Consider the following 24,752-nt stretch of genomic DNA (forward strand, 5'->3'; position numbering starts at 1 on the left):
TCCTTAAAAAGCCATAATAAGATACATAGGTTTTGTATTTTATTTATTTATTTATTCATTTATTTAATAATTTTTCACAACATCACGGTTTTAACCATTTGCGCAGTTTCTTTTGGTCTTCACCAAATTTTTTTCAATTATTCTTTGCAAAGTGAAGCCTTACCTGATTTGTTCTGGAGCAACTGCACTTGCAAAGGGCGCAGTCTATTTCCCTCTAGGAAATCTACCTCATAAAGTCACATGACAAGCCGCAGCCCATTGTTTTCAATGGCACCCAGCCCAGGGCAAGTATGCCAAACTGCGATCCCCCCTTCAAGATGTGTGAGCATTATGTGTCAGCAAAAATCCCCCCCAAAAAGTTGAGCACTAATATGCTTGCTTACCCCCTAAGCATTAATTTCCCCAGTACAAATCCACCCCCCTGCTGAAATACCCCTCCCAGCACAAATCTTTGCCCCCCCATCCCCAGAACACAAATTCCCTCCTCAAAAAAAGTCACCCCTCCTATAACAAATCCTCTACACCTCAAATTTACCCTCCGAGTACACATCCTCTCCCCTCTCCCCCCCACTCCAAATCCCCCTTCTAGCACAAATCCACCCCCTAAAGTTCCTCTCCTGCCACATACCCCCCCAAACAAAAATTTCCCCTCCCCCTTCAAGCACAATTCTCCCCCCCCCCCATTTCCAGCACATATCCCTCTCTTCTAGCACAAATCCATTTCCCCCATACCCCCCTCCCAGCATAAATCACCACTCCTAGCAATTCTTACCCCCTACTGCCCCCCCAATTGTCCCTCCCAACACAAATCCCCCCTTAATCTTCTCGCAGCACCCCCCCACCTCGCATAAATGCACAGTGCCCAGGGCATCCGCTCCCCCTTTCCCACCCCTTGTCCCCGCCCTGATGGCAAATATTTGGACCAATGGGACTTAAAGTTGCAGTTACTTTAAAAAGGTTCCTATACTACTTTGATGCAACTTTTGTGCCAGAGAGTGTAAATTGTAAACTGAGCCTAAAGTTGAACTACGGGGAAAAAGTGTATTTCTGCCATTTTCCATGTAAAAATAAATGACCTGTAATGAAGGGGGTCCTTTACTGGCTGCTGCTGTGCTTAGTGAAACTCTTACTCTCATTCAGCCCGGACACCAATGTAAACCCCAAACTTCCAACGCAGAATCTTACAGTCCTAGGCTCTACTATGCTAATTATAGTGGGTTGCTGACTGTACTCCTCCTTCATTCAGAAAACGTCTTGCATTATGTGCACAGACTGCAAAGCATTCTGTAATTAAAAGCAGATCTTCACCCATTTCAATGACTTAGCTCCTCTGCAACCCACCCACCTTCCACTGCCCATATATCGGGTTCTTTTTGTTTACTGTTTTATTTTTTTTTCTAATTTAGTTTTGCCCCGCATTCTCCTAGTGGAATAACATCAGTGCCCTCAGCACCTCCTGGGATATGTGACGTGCATATCCCCGGTGGCACCAGGACCCCCATAAGTCATCCTATTCACCAATGTAGGAGGGGGGCTGGACCTAATGGTGCGTCATCTGTTCGCTGTGCCAAAACCCGGAAGAGCCGACACAGCCTTCTGATGACATCACAGATAAACATGCCGGCTTGGTTCCTGGTGGTGGCTGAAGAGACGGGGACCTCAGCAGGACAACAATGGATCCTCTGTGTGGGTGAGTATCTGACATGTGGCCAGCTTAGCATCAGGTAAGCAAAGGAGCAAGAAAAAAAATTATAGGGGAGAATGGAGAAACTTCTCTTCAAGGGGGGGGGGGGGTGGGGGGATTGTGATGTTCATCCGCACCTCCTCCATTCACAGAATACCCTGAATTCTGTGAAAATCATGCAAGACCTTTAATAGATGAAGGAGGGGGATTATGATGTTCATCTGCATCTCCTCCATTCTCAGAACACAAAGGATGCAATATGTTTTGTGAATTGTGGAGGGGAGATCATAATGTCCATCCAAACCACCTATAATCACAAAGCGGTTTGCATTATTTGAAAACAATGCAAGATGTTTTGTGAATGAGAGAAAGGAGTTTGCGGGAGGCAGGCCATAGACGGTGCAAATTTTTTCCCTGCAACCACGGGTTGCGGGAAAGTAATTTGCATGATTCCCCCATTAACACAGACAGTGGTGACAGGGGAATCCCTCCTGCCGAGCCATTGTCTTCTCCTGGCGGGGCAAAGCCGCCCCCACGGGAGAAACAGTGAGTATTGCTAGCGGCTATAGAAGCCGCTATCGATTATCGCAAGGGAATCCGGCAGGCTGGTTGTACTCAAGTTGATCGATTAACTTGGTACATTCAGCCTGCCCATACACAGTTCCTGCTGAACCGCCTGAGATTCGAACTGTCTATGGCCAGCCTAAGAGTTTCACTAAACGCAGCGGCAGCCAGCAAAGGGACAACCATTGTTAGGGGTCCTTTATTTCTAAATGACAAATGGCAAAAATATTTTTGGCTGCTCCAGGCAACAGTTCTAACTTCGATCCAGATTTATTTGCTCTTGTTTTAAAAATTACAGTTTTTTTTTTTTTTTTTTTTAAGAAAAAAAGAGACTCATGATGAAGTACTTATTTTAACACACGTTTTTTGCTTCTTGTATAGCTAAAAGCTCAGTGTGGCTATTAGCCTCTGCAACCATCAGGAAAATCCATTTGTCACATGACCCAACACACACAAAGTACGAGATCCTACAAGACATGGAAAAGCATTCTTGCCAACTAAAATGTATTTGTTTAGAAAACAAATAAAAAGTCGGGAATGGAAAAAACACACGACGGAGTGAGAATTTACGGGTTCCAAGGAAAGCCTCAATACTTACAATGTCTGACATCTCACTTCTTCGATGTCCACGCAAGAAGCTGGAGAAACAATTAAAGAGAAGGAAATAAAAAAAATAACTTGTAACATTACACAGCTCATTATATAACTGTTATGATACACATTTCTCCTTTGTTATAATACAGTATGTGCAGTATAAGTACTTCTACAAGCCCCATCTTTTAAAGAAAAAGAAGGTATCTTCTCATTATTTAACGAAAAATGGCAACTAATGCAATTTAGGGCTTATTTATATAGCACCTACCCCCAGAGGGGCCATTGGACGCGGCCCAGGTCTCTCATAAGCTGGCCATAGATGGATTCAATTTCAGTTGGTTTAGCAGGAAGATTTGATCCATCTATGGGCCGGCTGGTTGTACTGAAGTTGATCCATCAATTGACTTCAGTAAAACCAGCCTGCCCATAGATGGATTGAATCTCAGCTGGTCCTCGCTGAAATGGCTGAGATCCGATCCATCTATGGCACATAGCTTTAGTCTAGGGCACATGTGTCAAACACAAGGCACGGGGGCAGCAGGGGTGGAAATGAGATATGGACAGCCTGTGAAAGAGAGCTAATCTGTACATGCTGTGCATAGCACACCCCTAAACCCTACACACTTTATGTAGTGCACTTCTTAACACTGCACTTAGTACACAGCGCTCCCCTGAACTCTGCACACTGTATGTAGCGCATCTCTGAGCCCTGCACTCTGTACATAGCGCACCCCTAAACTCTGCACACTGTACCTAGTGCACACCTGAACTCTGCACTCTGTACGTAGAGCACCCCTGAACTCTGCACTCTGTACATAGCGCACAGCTGAACACTGCACTTTTTATACTACGCACCCCTGAACTCTGCCCTCTGTATATAGCGCATCCCTGAACTCTGCACACTGTATGTAGAGCACCCCTAAACCCTGTACTCTGTACATAGCGCACCCCTGAACTCTGTATGTAGCACACCCCTGAACTCTGCACACTGTACGTAGCACACTCCTGAACTCTGCACACTGCACATAGCGCACTCCTGAATGCTGCACTCTGTATATAGGGCACCCCTGAACCTTGCACTCTTTAAATTGCACACCACTGAACTCTGCACTCTGTACCTAGCACACCCCTGAACTCTGTACACTGTATGTAGAGCACCCCTGAATCCTGCACTCTGTACATAGCGCACCCCTAAACACTGCAATCTGTACTTAGCGCACCCCTAAACCCAGCTTAGGGAAACCTGGCCAGACCTAGATAATGGATTGCCACTGAGTACAGCAGAGCCCATAAAAAATGTTTAATTTATCCTGACTAGGGCAGGGAGCTACATCTACACAAACATTGCCTCCTGAAGAGTGATGGATCACTTTTAGGTTTTAAGAGGGCTTTGACAGGCATTGAGGAGGCGATATGTCAGTTGAATGGGTAGTATTTGGCAGGTATTATAGCCCCAATTATTGCACCACGATGCACAGTGTCATATTAGCTGCTGGTGTATAACCTGGTAGGGCTGCATTTGCCACTTAAGAGGGTTGGTGAGGGGGGGGGGGGGGTAAAAACTTGGCTCAACTGCCTCTTTTTACTGCCTCCCCAACTGCAAGCCTTATACCTAGCCTTTAAAATAAGGTGCAGATGGGAGGGCTTTGCACAGTGCTAGCTAACTAGTAAAAAAAACAATTATGGGGTAGTGGCAAAAAACATGCCACCCCGAGTACGGAGACGGGCACGTTATCTTCTAACTGAAGCTGATTATTTTGTATTTTACTGCAGCTATAGCACCACTTTGTAAAATAACTGTGTTAATCTGCCATATATATCAGTAAAGCTACCAAAACTGGTCACCCAGGATGATGTCATGTATGATGTGCTATGATGTGAATGTGGATGTGCTGCATACACAGAATGCAGGGCCGGCCGTGGATGGATGTGCAGATTGCAGGGCCGGCCACAGGTGGATGTGTGGGATGCAGGGCCGGCCGTAGCCGATGTGCTGCATATGCAGGAGGTTTGGAAAGAGTCTCACCATTCCCCCGCCCACCAAGCTGCTATATGGCAACCTAGGTCGCCGCTGAACCGAAGGTCCTGGTTTGCACATGCGCCTTGCAGCCGCCGGTCACCTGGCAACCAGGATGCCAGGCGAGAAGAAGGGATGGAGAGGCTGAGGCCTTCCACACCACCACCTTCCGTATATGCGGCTGCAGGACCTTGCTGGCTTTCATGTGCGGGAGGCAGATCTCAGACCCACCTCCTGCACATGAAAGCCAGTGAGGTGCTGCAGCCACCCATAGGGAAAGCAGTGCAGCTGGAGTACCCCCACCCCTCTTCCCTCCCACTTCTTTTCCCGCTTGTGAAGGGGTTTGGATGGAATGCTCCAAGGCCAGATAGTGCTACTTTGACAATGGTAATTAAGCTCTTTTTTTCCTATTATGTGACAGCAGTCTTCTAATCAGCCAGCTCATGGCCAGGATATTCTAATTAGTATGCACCTGCTGTCTCTGGGCAGTGGTGTAGCGTGGGGGGTGGGGGGGTCACCCGGGCTATGATCCCGTGTGCAAAATTTAGAGGGGCGCTGTCCCAAGTGTGCTGCCCTTGATGTCATGTCAGGTTCTGTGTTGGCGGGAGTGTGGCACCGTGGCGTCCTCCGGGTGCAGCCCTCTATCTCCAGGCAGCAAGTGGGCAGCCCCGCAGATGGAGGCCCTGTGAAAGGTGAACACTGGGCCTTGGAGCCCAGAAGGAAGAAAAGCTTCACAGCCTCCTTGACCCCCCGATTAGGTGCAGCATCCCGGCACCTACCAAAGCATAGACTCTGTCTCTTTGAACCCCATCTCTGCTCCAACATCAGCAATGAGGACAAGGACAGGCTGGAGGCGTAGGCTGCCAGGGAGCCATTGAAAGGTGCAGGCATCCTCCAGGACAAGGAGACTGGCATTGAAGGTGCTGGCATCATACATTGATACACAGACCTACCTGCAGACACAGACTAGGATAGGGGGCAGAAAAGAGACTGCAGATAGGGACAGTGCTAGGGGTCTCTCTCTCATCTCCCTCCTCACCTCCCTCTCTCTCAGCCCCCCTCTCTCTCAGTCACACCTCTCTCTGCCAGCCTCCCCTCTCTCTCAGCCCTCCTCTCTCTTTCTTCCCCCCACCTCTCACCCCCCTCGCTCTCAGCCCCCCTCTCTCTCTCTCACCTCCTCCCTCCCTCAGCCCCCCTCCCTCTCTCAACCCCCTCTCTCTTTCTTACCCCTGCCTCTCAGTCCCCTTCTCTCTCACCCCCTCTCAGCCCCCCTCTTTCTCTCAGCCCCCCTCTCTCTTTCTCACTTTCACCTCCTCCCTCTCTCAGCCCCCCTCTCTCTCTCTCTCTCTCTCTCTCTCTCTCTCTCACTTTCACCTCCTCCCTCTCTCAGCCTCCCTCTCTCTCAGCTCCCCCCCTCTCTCTCAGCCCCCCTCTCTCTCAGCTCCCCCACTCTCTTTCAGCCTTCCCTCTCTCTTTCAGCCTCCCTCTCTCTCTCAGCCCCCTTTCTCTCGCGCTCTCTCACTCCCCTATCTCCCCCACCTCCCTCTTTCAAACCCCCCCTCTCTTTCCTGTGAACTGGACTGGTTAACTCCTTGAGGGAGTGAAGGGGTTAATTCATTAACAATGTCATTAGTCAATTAAGTACAGCAAGAAGGGGTTAATGTTCTCTCACTGGTCACTGGTGCATTAGTGACCAGTGACCATTATTTAACCCCTTTGTGCTGCATTAGTGACACCAGTGTCAGTGTTATTTAACCCCTTTATGAAGGGGTTAAAAAACACTGCTAGTGGCCACTAATGTAGCACAAAGGGTTTAATTACCTCCACCAATACTCACCAATAGGGAGGGATTAAAATAGAATTTCTATTTTAAACCGAAGCAGCCTTAAACATTCTTCCATCCCCCCTCCTAATGCCTACGCTGGCTAACCTGTGTAGAAAAGATGTATACATTTATGTTCAGGCTGCTCCAGTCCGGTCACATTATGTCCTGTGTGAGCCAGTGGTGTATGCAGGGGAGAGGAGGAAGCACCAACAACAGATGGGAGATAGGAACCTATGAATGATGTCACCGCTCCAGGCCTTACCGGCCATTGTCAAGCGCCTTCTCCTCTCCCCTGCAGCCACCACTGACTAACACAAGGGATCATGTGACCAGACCGGAGCAAGCTGGTGCCGGAAGATCCTTTGGACGGCTAACACGGTCACCCTGCGTTCCATCCTGCGGTCCCAGCCTCATTTTCACGCCCGTGACACCTCTCCATTTCCTGCCGGACAGGAACAGGAAGAACTGAGATGACAACAGACCCTCAGTGGTGACTCCAAGCCCCAAGCCTCCACACGGACACCGGAAGGACCTACCTTGCCTACTATCACTTACTTTGATGTAAGTTTTTACTATTGTTTGCCAATTAAAACTACAGTCTTTACTCAGAGGCGCCTGTTTCTCTCTTTGTTTTTGTTTCATGTCTGGAGATCGCTTCCGCTCCCTAATAGGCTTGCCCTGAGCGTATGGACTGTTCCCTGATTGTATCCAAGACTTTTATGATAGCCATACGGGCTACTATATGGACTACCTTTTAATGTAGTGCTATCAGCTTTGCGCCACTTTGTTATTTTTTTACCCTGAAAAGTTGACTATGGATGAAATATTTAACATGCTTTGTAAGCACTACTAAAAGTAATACTCAAATGTAATACTCAAAAAGCTAGTTATAAAGCAATACTCTATATATGCTCCAACAGAAGAGCTACTGTAGCTCAAATTACAGAAAAGTTAATGCTTGTCCTAATTGTAAGGTGTTAGGACACATGTTGCATCGCAGTTTGTTGTGTATGGAGCTGCGTAGCTGCAGACCGGTCAGGGTGCCCATGCTGAACCATGTCCACAGCCAAAAGTGCCTACAATGGGCATGTGAGCATCATAACTGGAATATGGAGCAATGGCAGAAGGTGGCCTGGTTTGATAAATGTGGCCTGGTCTGATGAACACACAATGCATCTTAATGTGTTGCATATGGGGCTTTGTAGGGGCTTTGTAAACTGGTCAAGGTACCCAAGCTGACCCATCTCCACAGAAAAATGCCTACAATTGACCTCTTACCATTATAATGGGGCCATGGAGTGAAGGAAGAAAGTGGCCTGGTCTGGGGAATTTAAGAATGGCTTGAGCATGTGATGTGCTGGAAAAACAAGTCCAATCCACGGAGGTCCGCACTGTACAACTTACATTACTTAAATGATCTGCTACTGATGGCTTGGTGCTGGATACTACAGAGGTCTGGTAGAGTCCATACCTTGACAGGTTATGGTGGGTGGTCATAATGTTATGGCTGATCAGTGGAGGCTGTGTCTATTTTTGTCACTTCTATGACTGATATGGATGTTACAACATAGTATATTTTTTCTAACCTTACTGATTGGGCCAAATTCTAGTAACTCCCCATTCTAAGCATTGGTGGGTTTGCTCCAACTTATTTTGGGGCTGATTTATGAAAACTGGAGCAGTAGCAGTCTGGCTGCACTGGGAACATGATATTTGTTGCTTGCTAGGACTGGCAGTTTTTTATTTCTTTTATTTTTCCATAAAAAAAAGTTTTCATAACCAGCCACAATGTCCTTCGGAGTTTGCCATACAACATCCTACTCAGGTGGTGGAGAGTTTCTGATGTTTTCACCGGAGGCTGTTTGTAGGTTATAACAGGTTACAGGTTAAGCCCCATAAAAATGTTCTTTACTGTTTCTATAATCCCATGTTATTTAGGAAATGCCAATGTATTCTGCAGAATGTACCAAGCATTGTTCAACACTTGAATAAAAAGGGCATTTTGGCACTGAGGTCACTTTTTAAACGGTATGTGCCCACTTGCTAAAATTACAGAGTACACAATGTTCAAAGAACCTTGAAAATAAATATAAAAAAAAAACCTGTTAAAAGGATTAATGTAAAATAAACAAGTATATTGTAAAAAATATATACTTTAAAAAAAAAAGTATTTTGTACAAAAACGATATTTTAAAAAAATCTCTAAAGTGAAATGTGTTGTGTATATCGATGAAAGCAACCCCCAGTGAAGCCAGAGAATATTAAATATAAGAAATGCATATTATTAATGTAACTTAAATTTTCCTAGAATATGCGCTGTTGGAATTGGTGATCATTACAGGTCTGCTGTAAACTACTATTTTATAACTGACTGTCTTTAAAGCGCTATTAAACCCAAAAACAGATGCATCAGATTTATAATTTGGTACACATATCCCATATTCAGGTCATATTACTGTTCCTTTCCATGCAAAGAAAAAAACTATAATTAGATGGAGTCTATAAATCATATTTATTTGGATGACTGCAGCACTTAAAGCGGTATTAAACCCAAAACTAAAAACTTAATATATTGCAGTTTATCAACCCAAATGTGGTGGCTGCATTCGTTTTCTATTTTAGATATTTTCATCTGATGATCCGGCCAGTAAGTTTTCTTTATTTTTCAACTTCTCTTAACAGACCAAGCTGTCCAGCAAAAGTGGAAGTTAGAGGGTTAAGACAGCCATTTATTACTGACAGGGGTGCTTACAATGGACAGCTTTTATTTTTTTACTGTATGTAAAAACTTTAAACCAAAAGAAAAAAAAACTGTTGTTTAAAAATTGCTAGCTGGTGATTGGCTTTAATTTGTTAGTCAAGTCCATCTACATCTGCTAGTAGATCTAAAGCTGGCCATAAATGACCTGAAATTCAGCAGGGTCTGGACACATTTTGATCCATGTATGGGCATTGTGCTCTATAGATCGACTTCTGTACAACCACCAAGTTGGTTTTCCCCCACTCAATCAGTGCTGCAGGCTATAGCCTGCAATGCTAATCACTGTATGCTGATGGCAGGGAAGTCGTCCCACTGTCAAAATACAATTGCAAATTGGGGAGAATTCCCATCCACATCAAGTTTGTGGATGGGGGAATGGGGTCAGTTTTTTTGTTTTCATTCAACCCAATGGCTGAATGAAAAAAAATGAATCATCTCTGGGCCGCCGAACATTCCCCTCTCCCCAGACTGACAATGCTGCTCTCCAAAGGTGTCTCCATTGCTCCTGCATTTAGAGTGGAGCCACCCTTATACAGGAAGTGTGTTACTGGTCAGATCACCAGGTGAAAAAAAAAAAAGGAATAAAAAGCCTAAAAAAAGAAACCCAGTGCAGCCACCACATTTAGGTAAAGGTAAACTATAATATATTACGGTTTTTGGGTTGGCCATTAAGTTTGCATGGGAATTTGCACCAGATTTGCTTGGTGAATGTAGTGAAATTTCACTTTGCAAAGAATACCCAATCCCATGCTTGGAAATGAAAACATGACAGTATCTTTGCTTGCAAATGATTGGATGATGAAAGTCAGCAGAATTTTACCTTATTCGCTAAGCTCTGGTGCAAATTACCCTTGCAAAGTGAAAAGCCTGTTTGCCTTTTGAAAACCAACCCCTACATTTCTTTTCATATGTATGTATTAGAGGTAAATCAACAGAACTTTTACTTAAATATTATATGACCCGGTCCTGAGGAAGCACCAATTAACTGTGAAATGCATTGAATAAAGGGTTTTTGGTGTACATGTTATCCATGAATTTGTATATTTTATGGAATATACTATTACTTTTTAAGGACGAACTGAATAGGACAATGCATTTTAAAGTTTTTAGGTGTTACACTGTAATTTTTGGTTGTAATCTGTCTCTTGAATACACTTAAAGTCCTCATCATTTGCTTCATATATAGCACTCTAAATCTCTATAGCAGCATTTCTCAACTATAATTCCTCCAGAGGTTGCTCGGGGTTCCTTGATCAATGCACAGTTTCTTTTGCTTAGATAAGTAACCGCCGATACCACCAGCTGCTGGCAATGACCACCAATGTAAGAACCATTAATCCCACTGACAAGAATCATTCTCCCCAATAATCTACATTGTAAAAAACATTTTTGTCATTGACCACCAATATAAGGAGCATTCTTCCAACTGACCACCAATATAAGGAGCATTCTTCCAACTGACCACCAATGTAAGGAGCATTCTTCCCACTGATAACCAATGTAAGGAACATTCTTCCCACTGATCACCAATGTAAGGAGCATTGTTCCCACTGACCACCAATGTAAGGAGCATTGTTCCCACTGATCACCAATGTAAGGAGCATTCTTCCCACTGATAACCAATGTAAGGAACATTCTTCCCACTGACCACCAATGTAAAGAGCATTATTCCCGTTGACCTTCAATGTAAGGAGCATTGTTCTCACTGACCACCAATATAAGGATCATTCTTCTCACTGACCACAAATTTAAGAAACATTCTTCCTACTGACTACCAATGTAAGGAGCATTCATCCCACTGACCACCAATATAAGGAGCATTCTTCTCACTGAACACAAATTTAAGAAACATTCTTCCTACTGACCACCAATGTAAGGAGAATTCATCCCACTGACCAGTGTTAGGAGCATTCTTCCCACTGACCACCAATGTAAGGAGCATTCTTTCCACTGACCACCAAAATAAGGAGCATTCTTCCCACTGACCACCAATGTAAGTAACATTCTTCCCACTGACCACCAATGTAAGTAACATTCTTCCCACTGACCACCAATGTAAGGAACATTCTTCCCACTGACCACCAATATAAGGGACATTCTTCCCACTGACCACCAATATAAAGGGACATTCTTTCCACTTATCACCAATGTAAGGAACATTCTACCCACTGACCACCAAAGTAAAGAGCATTATTCCCACTGACCACCAATATAAGAAGAATTCTTCTCACTGACCACCAATGTGAGGAACATTCTTCCCTCTGACCACTAATATAAGGAACATTCTTCCCACTGACCACCAATGTAAAGTGCATTATTTCCACTGGCCACCAATGTAAGGAGCATTCTTCCCAGTGACCACCAATGTAAGGGACATTCTTTCCACTGACCACCAAAATAAGGAACATTCTTCCCACTGAACACCAATGTAAGGAGCATTACTCCCGCTGACCACAAATGTAAAGAGCATTATTCCCGCTCACCACCAATGTAAGGAGCATTCTTCCCACTGACCTCCAAGATAATGTATTCAGAGCTGTAGCTATACAAATCATTTGCCAGGGTTCCCTGAAACCGGAAAGTTATTTCAAAGGTTCCTCCGTGTTAAAATGTTTGAGAAAGACTGCTATACAGTCCATAGGATGGTACTTTTATAGGAAGTAATTTGAGCAATACAAGAATTCCACTTCCTTTATTTTCAGAATAGGGAACTGTAGAGTCAAAGATAGAGAGAGAAAATGGTAATAGAGGCAGAAAAGGCTTATAAAGGCAGAAAAGGATGGATAATAGACGGAGAAAAGAGTAATAGAGGTAGAAAGGGGTAATAGAGGCAGAAAAGGGTTATAGATGGAGAAAGGGGTAATAGAGGCAGAATAGGGTAAAAGACAGAGAAAAGGGTAATAGAGGCAGAAAAGGGTAATGGGCAGAGAAAAGAGTAATAGAGGCAGAAAAGGGTAATCAAGGGTAATAAAGGCAGAAAAGGGTTATAGATGGAGAAAACGGTAATAGAGGCAGAAACAGGTAATAGAGGCAGAAAAGGGTAATAGAGGCAGAAAAGAGTCATAGACAGAGAAAATGGTAACAGGCAGAAAAGAGTAATAGATGGAGAAAAGGGTAATTGAGGCAGAAAAGGGTAATAGAGGCAGAAAAAGTTAATAGAGGCAGAAAAGAGTCATAGACAGAGAAAAGGGTAACAGGCAGAAAAGAGTAATAGATGGAGAAAAGGGTAATAGAGGCAGAAAAGGGTAATAGACGAAGAAAAGGGTAATAAAGCCAGAAAAGGGTAATAAAGGCAGAAAAGGGTAATAGAGGGAGACAAGAACTTTCTATTACTAAAAAAAGCCAGGGAACCCAGGGAATGCAACATTGCTATTATGTATTCCAATTTATTAGGAATAAAAAGTATATTGATACAGTATGTAATATAAACTCAGTATAGTCAGACCCAAAGAGAACAGAAACTGTCCATCTGATCTAAAGGAACATATGGTAAAGCGTATAGCTCTGGTAAATAAAATAACTGTATCTTCAAACTGAAAAGCGCCTGTTTCCTATGCTGCCATATATCCACATTAGGACATAGGAACATGATAACCAAATGGCAAAACAAAACCACACACACCAGACTGGGAAGTCTCACAGTCTGACTTTCTAAAGCAATTAAGATCGATCAAACTTACCGTTGAACAATGTCGATGAAATCGTCAAAGATAGTCAGTGTTGGGTTAGGTTAAACTTGAAAAAAGCTGATAAACAGGGGAAATTAGCAGAGATGGATGAGCTGTAGCCTAGATGTGTCCACGGGATGCCAGCCCAAAGCTTCTATAGTCATCGGGTTGGGATTAGGCGTCACAAGGCATTACTCAGTCAGGCTTATTAATTAAATCAGCACAAAACATTCAGGAGATGCCATTAGATGCTACAGAAAAGGAGGAGAGAAGTGGCTGGTTGAGTGGAGCTTGGAACAATAACTCTTTAGCTGGCCTTTGATTCCTAAAATACTTTTATATACCATTTAAAAAAGAAGCTTTGCCAGTATGTCTGCTACAGAAAGATTAGGGTAAGAGAAACCTGTAAAACTATGGTCTTCTTTTTATTACTTTAATTTAAAAATCAAGTTGGGGGCCATTAGTTTATTTTATTTTTTTATATGTGGTAGAGGTAATAGAGAATTTTTTTTTAGGTGGGAGTTAGCTGGTTTTACCAAGTTTCTCCTTGACTTAGTCTTTTACTATTTGATAGCTTTAGGAACTTTATACATTACCAGTAATAAGTGCCAAATAAGACCTGGTTAAGCTTTGGTTAAAGAAGAATTCCAGTCATGCCATATTTTTACATAGGTACATTAGTCCAGCTTACACCAATGTACCTACAGTATGTACCATATACTATACTTGGCCCATGCCCCTGTACGCTGGAAATCACTGAAGTAGACATTTCATGTGATCTCCACTAGCTTCCAGGTCCCGTGCTGAGAAGCTGGCCTGAAGTATGCTGAACACAGGAGGTTATCTGCCCAGCACAGGTGCCATTTAGATACTGCTTTGCATTTTCGGGATGAATGCAAAGCCTTCTCTGATTGGATGAGGTTGAGAGCCAGACATCACTGCCCTGCCTCGCCACCTCATCCAATAAGAGAACAGTTTGCAATAATTGAGAAAATGCAAAGCATTCTCTGAATGGTGCCTGTGCTGAGTGGCCGACCTTCTGTGTTAGCAATGTATCAAGCTGGCCGCTCAGTACGGGACCCAGAAGCAAGTGGAGATCACTGGAGTAGTGATGTCTACTTGGGTTAGTTCCAGGGACATCAGCCAGGTATGGTATATAAAATAATAACATTGGTCCAAGCTAGACAAATGAAGATACACCATACCTGGAATTCATCTTTAATGAACAATGTCATGAAACAAGTGAAATCCAAATGTGAACTCTTAACCTCCCTGGCGGTATTCCCGAGTGTGGCTCGGGGTGGGATTTCACTGCCATAAGCGGTAACCCCGAGCCACACTCAGGGTACCACCAGGGAGCATCGCTAGATCCTTTTAGAGGGTTACTTACCTTGTCACCGGGATCCAGCGATGTGTCCCTTCGGCATACGGCAGTCGGATCTTCCGCCCGATGCTTGTGAGCCCTGGCTTCCGTCTCCTGCAACGTGACGCTTGCAGGGGGGTGGAACCGGCAGCAAATTTGAAAAGTAAAAAACACAAACACACTGATTTCATTACAAAATAAAATTAATTGATATTAGTTTGCCCCCCAGTGCCCTTTCCTGCAGTTTTACTGTACTTTATATATATATATATATATATATATATATATATATATATACAGTATATATATATATATATATATATATATGTGTGTGTGCATGTACAAATATATATATATATATATATATATATATATATATATACATATACACACACACACACATATATATATATTATATGTATACATATATATATATATATATATATATACTTTAACTTATTTATAGTTATTTATTTTATTATAATTTTTGATTTTGTGTTTCAAACTTTATCATACCCGAGATGTTATAAAGAAGAACGCACAGTAAAAAAAATCATATGTAAATAGTTGGTTTGGGCTGCTCATCATTAAGAATTACATGCAAAATAATTGTACCGCTTTCAACACCTAAAATCGGAAAGAATCATACCGCCAGGGAGGTTAATGTACTAAAGGGAAGTGTCCACTTAGGTCAGTTTCCAAATAGCTCCCCAAATGTGGTTTGGTGAATACTCTTCCGGGGATGTGTGCTGTGTTATTTCCTTTCTCTCTGCTGGCCACATGACCAATCAAAATAAACAACACAAAGCAGGGTTGAATCTGATTGGTGACAGTGGGAGATAAAAGGTTACACTTTTGATACATTAACATGGAGCGTAAAATGGGTGTGTTTAGGAATACCTCTACCGCATTGCAAAAAGTTAAGCAAAAGGGGTTCCCAGATAACAGATACTGAAAAGAACAGTGTAGAGTTGAAGGTGTGCTAAAGCAATGGCTGGGTGAAAAACCAAAGCATTAAGAGGGTAGATTGTGTTCCTTGCATACATTTAAAGCTTCATTCTATGTATTGACTGGCATGTACTGCTTCCCACCAATTGGTTTCCTAGAAATCTCAGGAGCAGGTTACTCAATGTTATATTATTGTGGGTTGAGAAGAACAATGACTTAGTATGCTGCTGCTCCTTTATTGCCTAATCAGTAGTAGGCTGAGGGTATGTTCTTTTTTATGCATTTGTTAAGATTTTTTTATTTTCCAGGAAATAATAGACATACATATTTCACTTGGAAAAAAAATATGTAACATATGAAAAAGGTTACAAAAGTGCGCTAACATGAAAACAGGAGAACAATAACAAAATGTCCATGAGTGTAAAATCAAATGAATCAACAAATTGAAATAAAGTCTGTTTCATCCAAAGAAAAGTGTTCCCAAGGTGATACGTGCAGGAAAACCAACTGATGAATGACGAGTGATATGGAATAGGTGAATTAACCTCTTACCAAAAGGCAATCCATAAACGTGACTTTAAACAAAAATACAATCTTGTGATGACACCCAGTGATGTGAATGGACTCTTACCACAATTGAGAGAGAATGGAGCATACACTGTGGTAGACAGCGAATAATCAATATGGTCACGGAGCTCCAATCCCAGAAGCCGACTCATCAGTAGAAACGCATCGGGGGGAGCCAGCCGTGCTGCAGCATGTCCCGGATCGCACTGCAGGCGACCGTGACCATATTGAGTATTCGCTGTCTACCTTTTTGGATGTTGTAAGTGTTTTTACCTTATTTTACTAATAAATCGTGGGTAATGCACTATTAGTCCCTTCCTCTTTTATTGCGGTCTCCTTGTTGGCATCCCTATCCCTGGAAGCCTCCAGACCCCCCCCCCAACCGGGAAGCTGACGATCCATCCATCCATCCCACTTGAGATTCCAACTTATCTGGCTGATCAATTGGATTCCCTGGTACCACAGTGTATGCTCCATTCTCTCTCAATTGTGGTAAGAGTCCATTCACATCACTGGGTGTCATCACAAGATTGTATTTTTGTTTAAAGTAACCTTTATGGATTGCCTTTTGGTAAGAGGTTAATTCACCTATTCCATATCACTCGTCATTCATCAGTTGGTTTTCCTGCACGTATCACCTTGGGAACACTTTTCTTTGGATGAAACAGACTTTATTTCAATTTGTTGATTCATTTGATTTTACACTCATGGACATTTTGTTATTGTTCTCCTGTTTTCATATTAGCGCACTTTTGTAACCTTTTTCATATGTTACATATTTTTTTTTCCATTTACATTTATCACAGTGCTGCTTTTACACTCATTTATATTGGTTCGCGCACCTTTTTACTCCATCAATACTTTATACATATTTCACTTACAACACTATAAATACAAAAACTTGGGGGTCTGTGCCTAACCAAAATGCACTGCTATTAAAAAAAAAATAAAAAGAAGGGCTCATGCACACGGGCCTACAGTGTAAACCAATGGATGTATTTTAGTGCCTGGGAATCAGTGGTGCTGCATTCAGACACCCCTAGACATAAATGGGTATGTGAAAATCAGAAAAAGAAAAAAGAAAAACTGCGCTAAATATCAAGCCCTAGTAGCAGCAACTTAAATGTGACAAACATAAGAATAACAAATTATGGGAAAAAGCTGCGCTAAGTGACCTAGACCATAGATGATATGATCTAAAAATATTAATAATAAATGATATAAAAAGTCCCAGAAAATTAAAAGTCCCAAAAAATTCAATGATGGATAAACAGCTGAAGTCCAGTCCAACAAAGCACAAATGCAATCAGTGTGTATAGATACTGCTTACCAGATATAGCAGTAAGATGAGCATTACTGTGTACAGAAGCCAAGCCAAATGGAATTCTGCAGGGGACTCCTCCCAGATGGTAACCAGCTCAGAGATGTAGATCGGTGAATGTTGTAATAAAAAATAAAATAAACATAGCGTGATACTGTATAAATAATATTAACTCCCGTGTGAGCCAAGGAAATAGATGTGCACCACCACCAACACAGGCTGCTTACCAGAAGTAAGAAAAAGTGAGCAAAACAGATCTTAAGAGACAAGTTGAATGTGAGAACCACCACCGTGCTCCCAATCAAATTACCAGAAATCTGCAGGTAAATCGTGCAATATTGATCACTCTGAAAGACAGGACCACCACCAGAAATCCCTGCTTACCAGATGTCGGCAACAAATTGCATGTAACCGGTCAGGGTAAAGCTGATGTATGGCAGTCCACTAGTATGGAATAGTATGGAATAAACGCTCCCTTAACAGTGAGGCTGGTCCGCACAGATACTCCGATGTTTACATGGAATGAATGATAAGGGGAGAGCCCATAGCGTAAAACCATTTATTTAAAAAATAAGTAAAACAAAGGAATGCACTTACAAGAGTACAAATGAAATAGCGCTGAATTGGAGCCGCCGGCCAGTCGGCTTCAAACACCCGCCTGAGTCTCGTCTCGTAGAGGTGACGTCAGCACGCCGCGACCGACGTACGTTTCGTCAAAAACTGACGTTCTCAAGGTACTGTATGCTGTAATGCAGATTAACACATAGTTACATGGATACTCAGATTTAAAAAAAGACATACTGTATGTCAACCAAAGGACAAAAAAAAATGTAAAATTTAAAGTTAAAAAACTTGTTCTTTCTCAGGGATATTTGTTATAGTCTATGCATACTCAAAACAGTTTTTCTTTTCCAGTAGAGAGTGTTTTATAGGTAGGGTACAGCAGCCATTCTCAACCTTTTCACCTCAAGAACCCTTGAACTCATTTTCAGGTCTCAGGCAACCCCATGTTACGATAAGTCCATTGGGGGGCCATTGGGAAAATGCCTTTTATATTGGTGGTGGTAACTAAAAATAATTCTCCCCTTACAGTGGTGGTCAGAATGCCACTCTTGCAGTATTGTCACTGATTCTGCCAAGTGGCGTTGGACCTGGAGCTATGATCAAACGAGAGGACAGTTAGCCACAGATCAAAGAACCCCTAGCCACCTCTGGAGGAACCCTGGTGAAGAATAGCTGGGTTATGGAAATTATTAAACCCATGTCAGCTTATTTTTTGTTGTTCATGTCCTAAAAACACAATGGGAAATTACAAAAAATATTTCAAAAGTGAGGGGAATTTACCCCTTAGACAGCTGTCACTGGAACAGGTGTTTCCATTGGAAGATTCCCCCTCGCCCACTGTTCTCCAACACTTTTTGGCTTTCCCATCTATTTTGCATCCCAATAAAAGCCAGTATAGATAAAGTGTCTAAAAAATTTGCTGAATGGTCTGACATCTCAACGGCAACATGAGACACTTTGAGAAGTGCTACCTATCGTGAAGTACACGTGACCATCAGGGTAAATTGGCTGTGGGCAGTCGAACATAGTCAATGTGAGAGGTAAGGTCACGGTGTAATGGAGCAACGAGTGAACATCAACTTCTGCTATCATCGTGGAAAATGGCGACAAAGACGCATGAAATGTTGGTGAAAATGTAGGGAACAGAAGTTGTGAGCAGAAAATGTGTTTAAGACTGGTTCAAATGGTTTCGTGACAGGAAGGAGAACGACTGTGGATGAACCCCGTTTGGGTCGGCCGTCGACAAGCAAAACCCATGACATGATCGAGCGAGTGTGACAAATGCTTACACAAGATCAGTGACTGACTCTACGATTGATGGTGGAGGAATTGGGCATCAGCAAGAACCATCCGCATCATCGTCCACGAAGATTTGGGTTCCTGGTTTGTGCTACACAAGCTGGCAGATGAACAGAAAGCACAACAGATGGAAACCTCTGGAGATTTCATTACCATGTGTGACCGGGATCCATCCTTTCTGTGAACCATTGTCACAGGGGATGAGACCTGGTGCTTCCAGTTTGATCCAGAATCCAAGCGGCAATCAATGGCGTTCACTGTCTTCCCTGTGACCCAAACAGAGTCGCGTGCAAAAGTCCAAGGTAAAGAAATCATGAAAGGCGCACATTTTGTGCACGTCGCGGCAATCAAAGAATGTGTGATAGCGGTTTTGCAATTGATTCCTAAAGAGGCCTTTGCTGACAGTTTCCAGAAACGTTATTAATGTTGCCAAAAGTGTGATGTGAAGGATGGCAATTATTTTGAAAGGCCGATAAAGGTAATTTGTTTGTCTCCTCTGCCCTGTTTCCCCCGAAAGTAAGACATCCCCCGAAAATAAGACCTACTTACAGTTTTGTCTCCCGCTGAAATTATAAGGCATCCCCCCGAAAATAAGACCTCCCCGATAATAAGGCCTCCCCCGACCATAAGGACTCCCCAATAATAAGGCCCCCCGAAGCTACTGTAACTCTGGACCATATCGGTGGGCGCGGCCGCACAGCTCATTGTTGGCTGCAGCGCACCCGGATCAGACAGGAAGTGCAAGGTCTCTTAATGAGAGAGCCCGCGCCCTGCCAGGACAAGCTGCCGCCTGCTGCTCGCTCTGCCCTGACGGAGTCTGGCTGACTCACAATTAGACAGTGAGTAGTGCGGGGCAGGAGTCGGGCACATTGTGTGGACACACAGGGGTGACTGAGGTAGGGGGGAAATGTCTGATAAAGGGGTGGGGGGGATGTCTGTTGAAGGTGTCCACTGGCACAGGGGTGGGGGGAGTGGGATCACTTAAAATGACCCAGGAGGATGTAATTTGCTGGTTTGTGATGACAACTACTACCGTACCGTATACAGGTAATACATTTCCTTTTTTTTTGTTCAACAATAAATGTGTACCATATTCTTCTTCATGGAAAAATAAGACATCCCCTGAAAATAAGACCTAGCGTATCTTTTGGAGCAAAAATTAATTTAAGACACTGTCTTATTTTCGGGGAAACAGGGTGTTTTGTTTGTTTTCTGATATACCATTCACCAAACTTTTTAGACACACCTTATATACAGCGCAGATTTGGTGTAATGAACCATAAAGTGCTCAACGTGGCTGAATATATATAAATAATATCAAGTACAAACTATATAATAAAATTATAAAATTATGACACCCCGTGAAGTGAATAAATGAAGTTCATAAAAAATATTAATAGTAATAAATATTAAATCTCAGATGACAGTCCAAAAAAAATTATCAGTCCAAAAATATTAATTCAATGCCTCAGCAAGTAGCCAGTGAAAATTCCTGAAAAAAGGTAAGGTGCTCAGGTGCTGGAAATCAAGTGAAATAGCATGCTGCAATGGTGTGGTGACAAGGTGACTTTATCCTCTCCCTTAGGTTATTCCACTTACCGGACTGAGTGGACCCCCAAACTTTATAGTATAAGGGTCACACAAGCTGAGTCCGGCATGCAATTCCGGTTCCACGCCTTTCGTGACGTCATTTCCGGTAGCGGTGGAACGCACGCCGGAGCCAAGGGAGCCCGCTGCACACCGTAATCCTAGAGATCTACCGATCTATGACATTCACCGCCTGTATATATCGTATTAAATGTGAGTTTTTTATCTTGGATTCCTTAATAAATATTGTGTAGCAATATTACGCTATTGGGATTTTTTTCCTTTCCATATGGTCATATCCTGCCTGGAGTCCATAGGAGACCCTTAGTGGTCACAGCCAAGATCTAAGGATCACTGCCCGGATTGCATGCCGGACTCAGCTTGTGTGAACCTTATACTATAAGGTTTGGGGGTCCACTCAGTCCGGTAAGTGGAATAACCTAAGGGAGAGGGTAAAGTCACCTTGTCACCACACCATTGCAGCATGCTATTTCACTTGATTTCCAGCACCTGAGCACCTTACCTTATTTTCAGCAATTTTCACTGGCTACTTGCTGAGGCATTGAATTAATATTTTTGGACTGATAATTTTTTTTGGACTGTCATCTGAGATTTAATATTTATTACTATTAATATTTTTTATGAACTTCATTTATTCACTTCACGGGGTGTCATAATTTTTTTTAATTTTATTATATAGTTTGTACTTGATATTATTTATATATATTCAGCCACGTTGAGCACTTTATGGTTCATTACACCAAATCTGCGCTGTTTCTTTGCATCAACATTTATTAAATCCTTTTGATTTCACGCACAGCAGCACTTTTGGAGGCACCTTACACATCGCCATAGCGCAGCATTAACCCTTTGTTTTCACACCTTATATACAGACAGCAAAAAAATCCTGAAAGGGGTTCTAATTCTTACCTCTATCCAAAGTAAAAAAAAAAAAAAACATTTTGGCAATACATATACAGTATTTCGAAGGGTAAGGAAGCTTTCCTACTAAGACCCCCATACCTTTTTGCATCCACCCCCTACCTAAGTCTAACCTACTTCCACCACCCACACAAAATGCTTTAATTATCTAGATCTCACTCTGAAAGCTGTGGCATTGTTTACATTTTTCTGACGACTTTCTGATCCAATACCAGTGCCTGCACAGTTCACTCCTATAGACTTCTACAGGGCTAGTAGTGGGGCAAATAGTAAACTTTGTGGGAAAGTTTTCTTACCCTTTAATGCAAAAATAATTATGGCAAAATAATGCTTGTAAAAAAAAACACAAAAATAATGATTGTAAAAAAATGCAAAAATAATGATTGTAAAAAAATGCAAAAATAATGATGATAAAAAAAATGTACCAAGCAAATTGGGGTTTTAGATAAAAAAAAATGACCAAAAAAAACACCAAAGGATGCAAACATAGGACAATAAACAAATGAACTCTATTTTATGTTCTTGAAGAGCAGGGCACCAAGTCTAAATAAGAGGACCTGCCCCATATGCAGTGTCAGCAGTCTGATTCCCACAGAAATCCCAGAGCAATGAGTTTTTGTAAAGCCGCAGATTTGATATTCCCCATAATGGCCCTTTACATGCTTGCTGATTCCATTGTGCTAGGTAGTTCAGTAAACAATGTAGTAAATAAATGCTGGGATGCCACTAGTCGTTTTGCTCAATGGCATTTTGTGTTGCAATAATGGTTTGGTAAAAGCTTCTTTCAGTCCAAAAATGAGGTTTGAGACAAGTTGTCTCCTCTTATGTACTTACAATGTTGACTGCTTTACCTCCTATTCACGCTTGGTACATACAGTAAGTTTTGCATTATTATGTCTTTTCAGAAGAGACAAAGGACGTCTTTCATCAAAATAACTCATTGTTTTTATATTCAATCTTGGTAATGGTCAGAATCGAGGAGGACTGAACTAATAGGCTTACAGACCTAAACTCAAGAATATTTTGGCATCTGCCATGATTCCTATCTTCAAGAGCCAATGAGTAATGTAAAAAAAATACAATCATTAAAAAAAAAAACTGCACTTAATATTTTTGCTACATTGTAAGTAATAGTAGAGCAAACATTTTATAGTCTGGTTTCAATGACTGCATTAAACAAGTATTTAGGATTGAAAAATAGATAAAAAGTCTGTAGCCATTCTTTTTTTTTTTTTTTTATGTTTTATTGAAAATAAAAGAACAGTACATTGTAATGACCTTGTACCTCGTCAAATAATGAAAATCATATTGTACATGTAACAATTGCAAGTTAGGCAAAATATAACATCTTACACACCCAAAAGTCTAAATCAGGGGTCTCCAAACTGCGGCCCGAGGGCCAGATGTGGCCCTTTGCTAGTCTTTATCTGGCCCTCGGGGCACTATTCCTCCCACTGATATGAGGCACTATTCTTAGAATTCTTCCACCGATACCAATGATGGGATACTACCCCCCCCCCTACTAATAGGGGCACTGTTCCTTTCTCCTATTGACCACCAAACCTGAGGCCATATTTATTCTAATTGATGCCGAGCCCAGGACATTTACTGCCCCTGCGGGCCACAATCCGGCCCTCCAAAAGTCTGAAGGATAATAAACTGGCCCTTTGTTTAAAATATTTGGAGACCCCTGGTCTAAATGATCAAGACTAACCAATTATAATAGCTGAGGGAAGGACCCATCCATGGTACTCCCCATAAGAGAAAATGGAGCCTATTACTCATGATAAGCTACACAATGGTAATGTATATAACGTAGTTTACTGTTAAGTTGTTTTATGTGGGCTGGGTCCTAGAGGGGTTGTTTGTCTATTCTACGGTTGCTCACTCTGAGCTACTTAATGATGTAAGATGATAAGATAAAGGAAAAAAATAAGTGGTGTATGGAAATAAGGAAAGTCAGGGGATGTATTAAAGAGGAAGGGCTTTAAGGGAGAGGGGAAGAAAGAAAGCGAGGGATGGAAGGAGGGAAGGGGGTAGGGAAGGTATTACCTCCTCAATCTCCATCAGAGGTTTAGTCATGTCACTTATGGCACTTTTCCACTGCAAGAACCGGCTCGGCTCTACTCGGCCCTGCTTGGCCCTGCTTGGCCTGGTTTGCTTTTCCACTGCTGGTACCGCATGGTACGGTGTTGGAACGGTTCGGTACGGTACGGTATGGTACGGTATGGTATGCTTTTCCACTAAAGTAGTACTAAAGTTAAGTGGGTGGGATAACAACGGGGTGGGTGGGATTCTCTGACCAATCAGTGGCTAGTAGTGACTGCATGCAAAGGATTGTGGGATATGGTACCGGGTATGGTACCTCTTGGAACCACAATCGAGGTGGTACTGTTTTTGAGAGCCGTACCATTCGGTTCCATGCAGTGGAAAAGCGCCGCCGTACCGTACCGTACCGAACCGTTCCTACACCGTACCATGCGGTACCAGCAGTGGAAAAGCGCCAACAGTCCGTGGAAAGAAGGTGTCATGAAGCATTTATGATCTATGGTCACAATATATATCATTGAATGGTGTTCCACTGTGGTAGCCATTCTAACTCCATCAAATAATACAGAGTTTCACCAGAGGTAGTTTGTAACTAAACTTCTGTGCTAAACACATCGCTCCTAATTTAGTGGATTCCTTTTTTTTTTTAAATTAAATTTATGGGTAAGGAGAGAGAAAACAGACCACACATAAACAAACTCTCTCTCGCTGTTAAACTACACTCCATCCAAAACTGAGAAAGAAACCTTAAGATGTGTACAGGGAGCATAGCCCACCAGTTCAATACTTCTTCAACTACACCCAACTGTAGTGCACCAGTGCAATCCATGCCCTTTTTTTTTTTTGGCAAACTGGACTGGTTTTCCTAGAATGCTTCTGCTTGTGATGTTGAAACAAACACACATTATAGGACCTACACTCAAACTCACATATAGAAAGAAAAAGATCTGCTTTGTAATTTTGAATGTGATTGGAGTTGGAGGAAGCAGAGAGAACACT

The 24,752-nt window shown here is 42.4% G+C and overlaps 1 protein-coding gene across 1 annotated transcript in view; it reads right to left on the minus strand.

Annotated features, from left to right (window-relative positions):
• Positions 1–13,285, minus strand: part of RLBP1 (retinaldehyde binding protein 1) — a 93,154-nt gene extending 79,869 nt beyond the window's left edge. The window contains exons 1-2 of the mRNA XM_082255406.1: positions 13,126–13,285; positions 2,847–2,886 (exon numbers count right to left, since the gene is read on the minus strand). Coding sequence (XP_082111532.1) covers positions 2,847–2,858 — 12 coding nt within the window. The 5' untranslated portion in view covers positions 2,859–2,886; positions 13,126–13,285. The remainder of the gene's footprint in view (positions 1–2,846; positions 2,887–13,125) is intronic.
• Positions 13,286–24,752: the final 11,467 nt, after the last annotated feature.

The sequence above is a fragment of the Pelophylax lessonae genome (genome assembly GCF_965119305.1).
Source record: "Pelophylax lessonae genome assembly, chromosome: 4".
NCBI classification, from domain to species: Eukaryota; Metazoa; Chordata; class Amphibia; order Anura; family Ranidae; genus Pelophylax; species Pelophylax lessonae.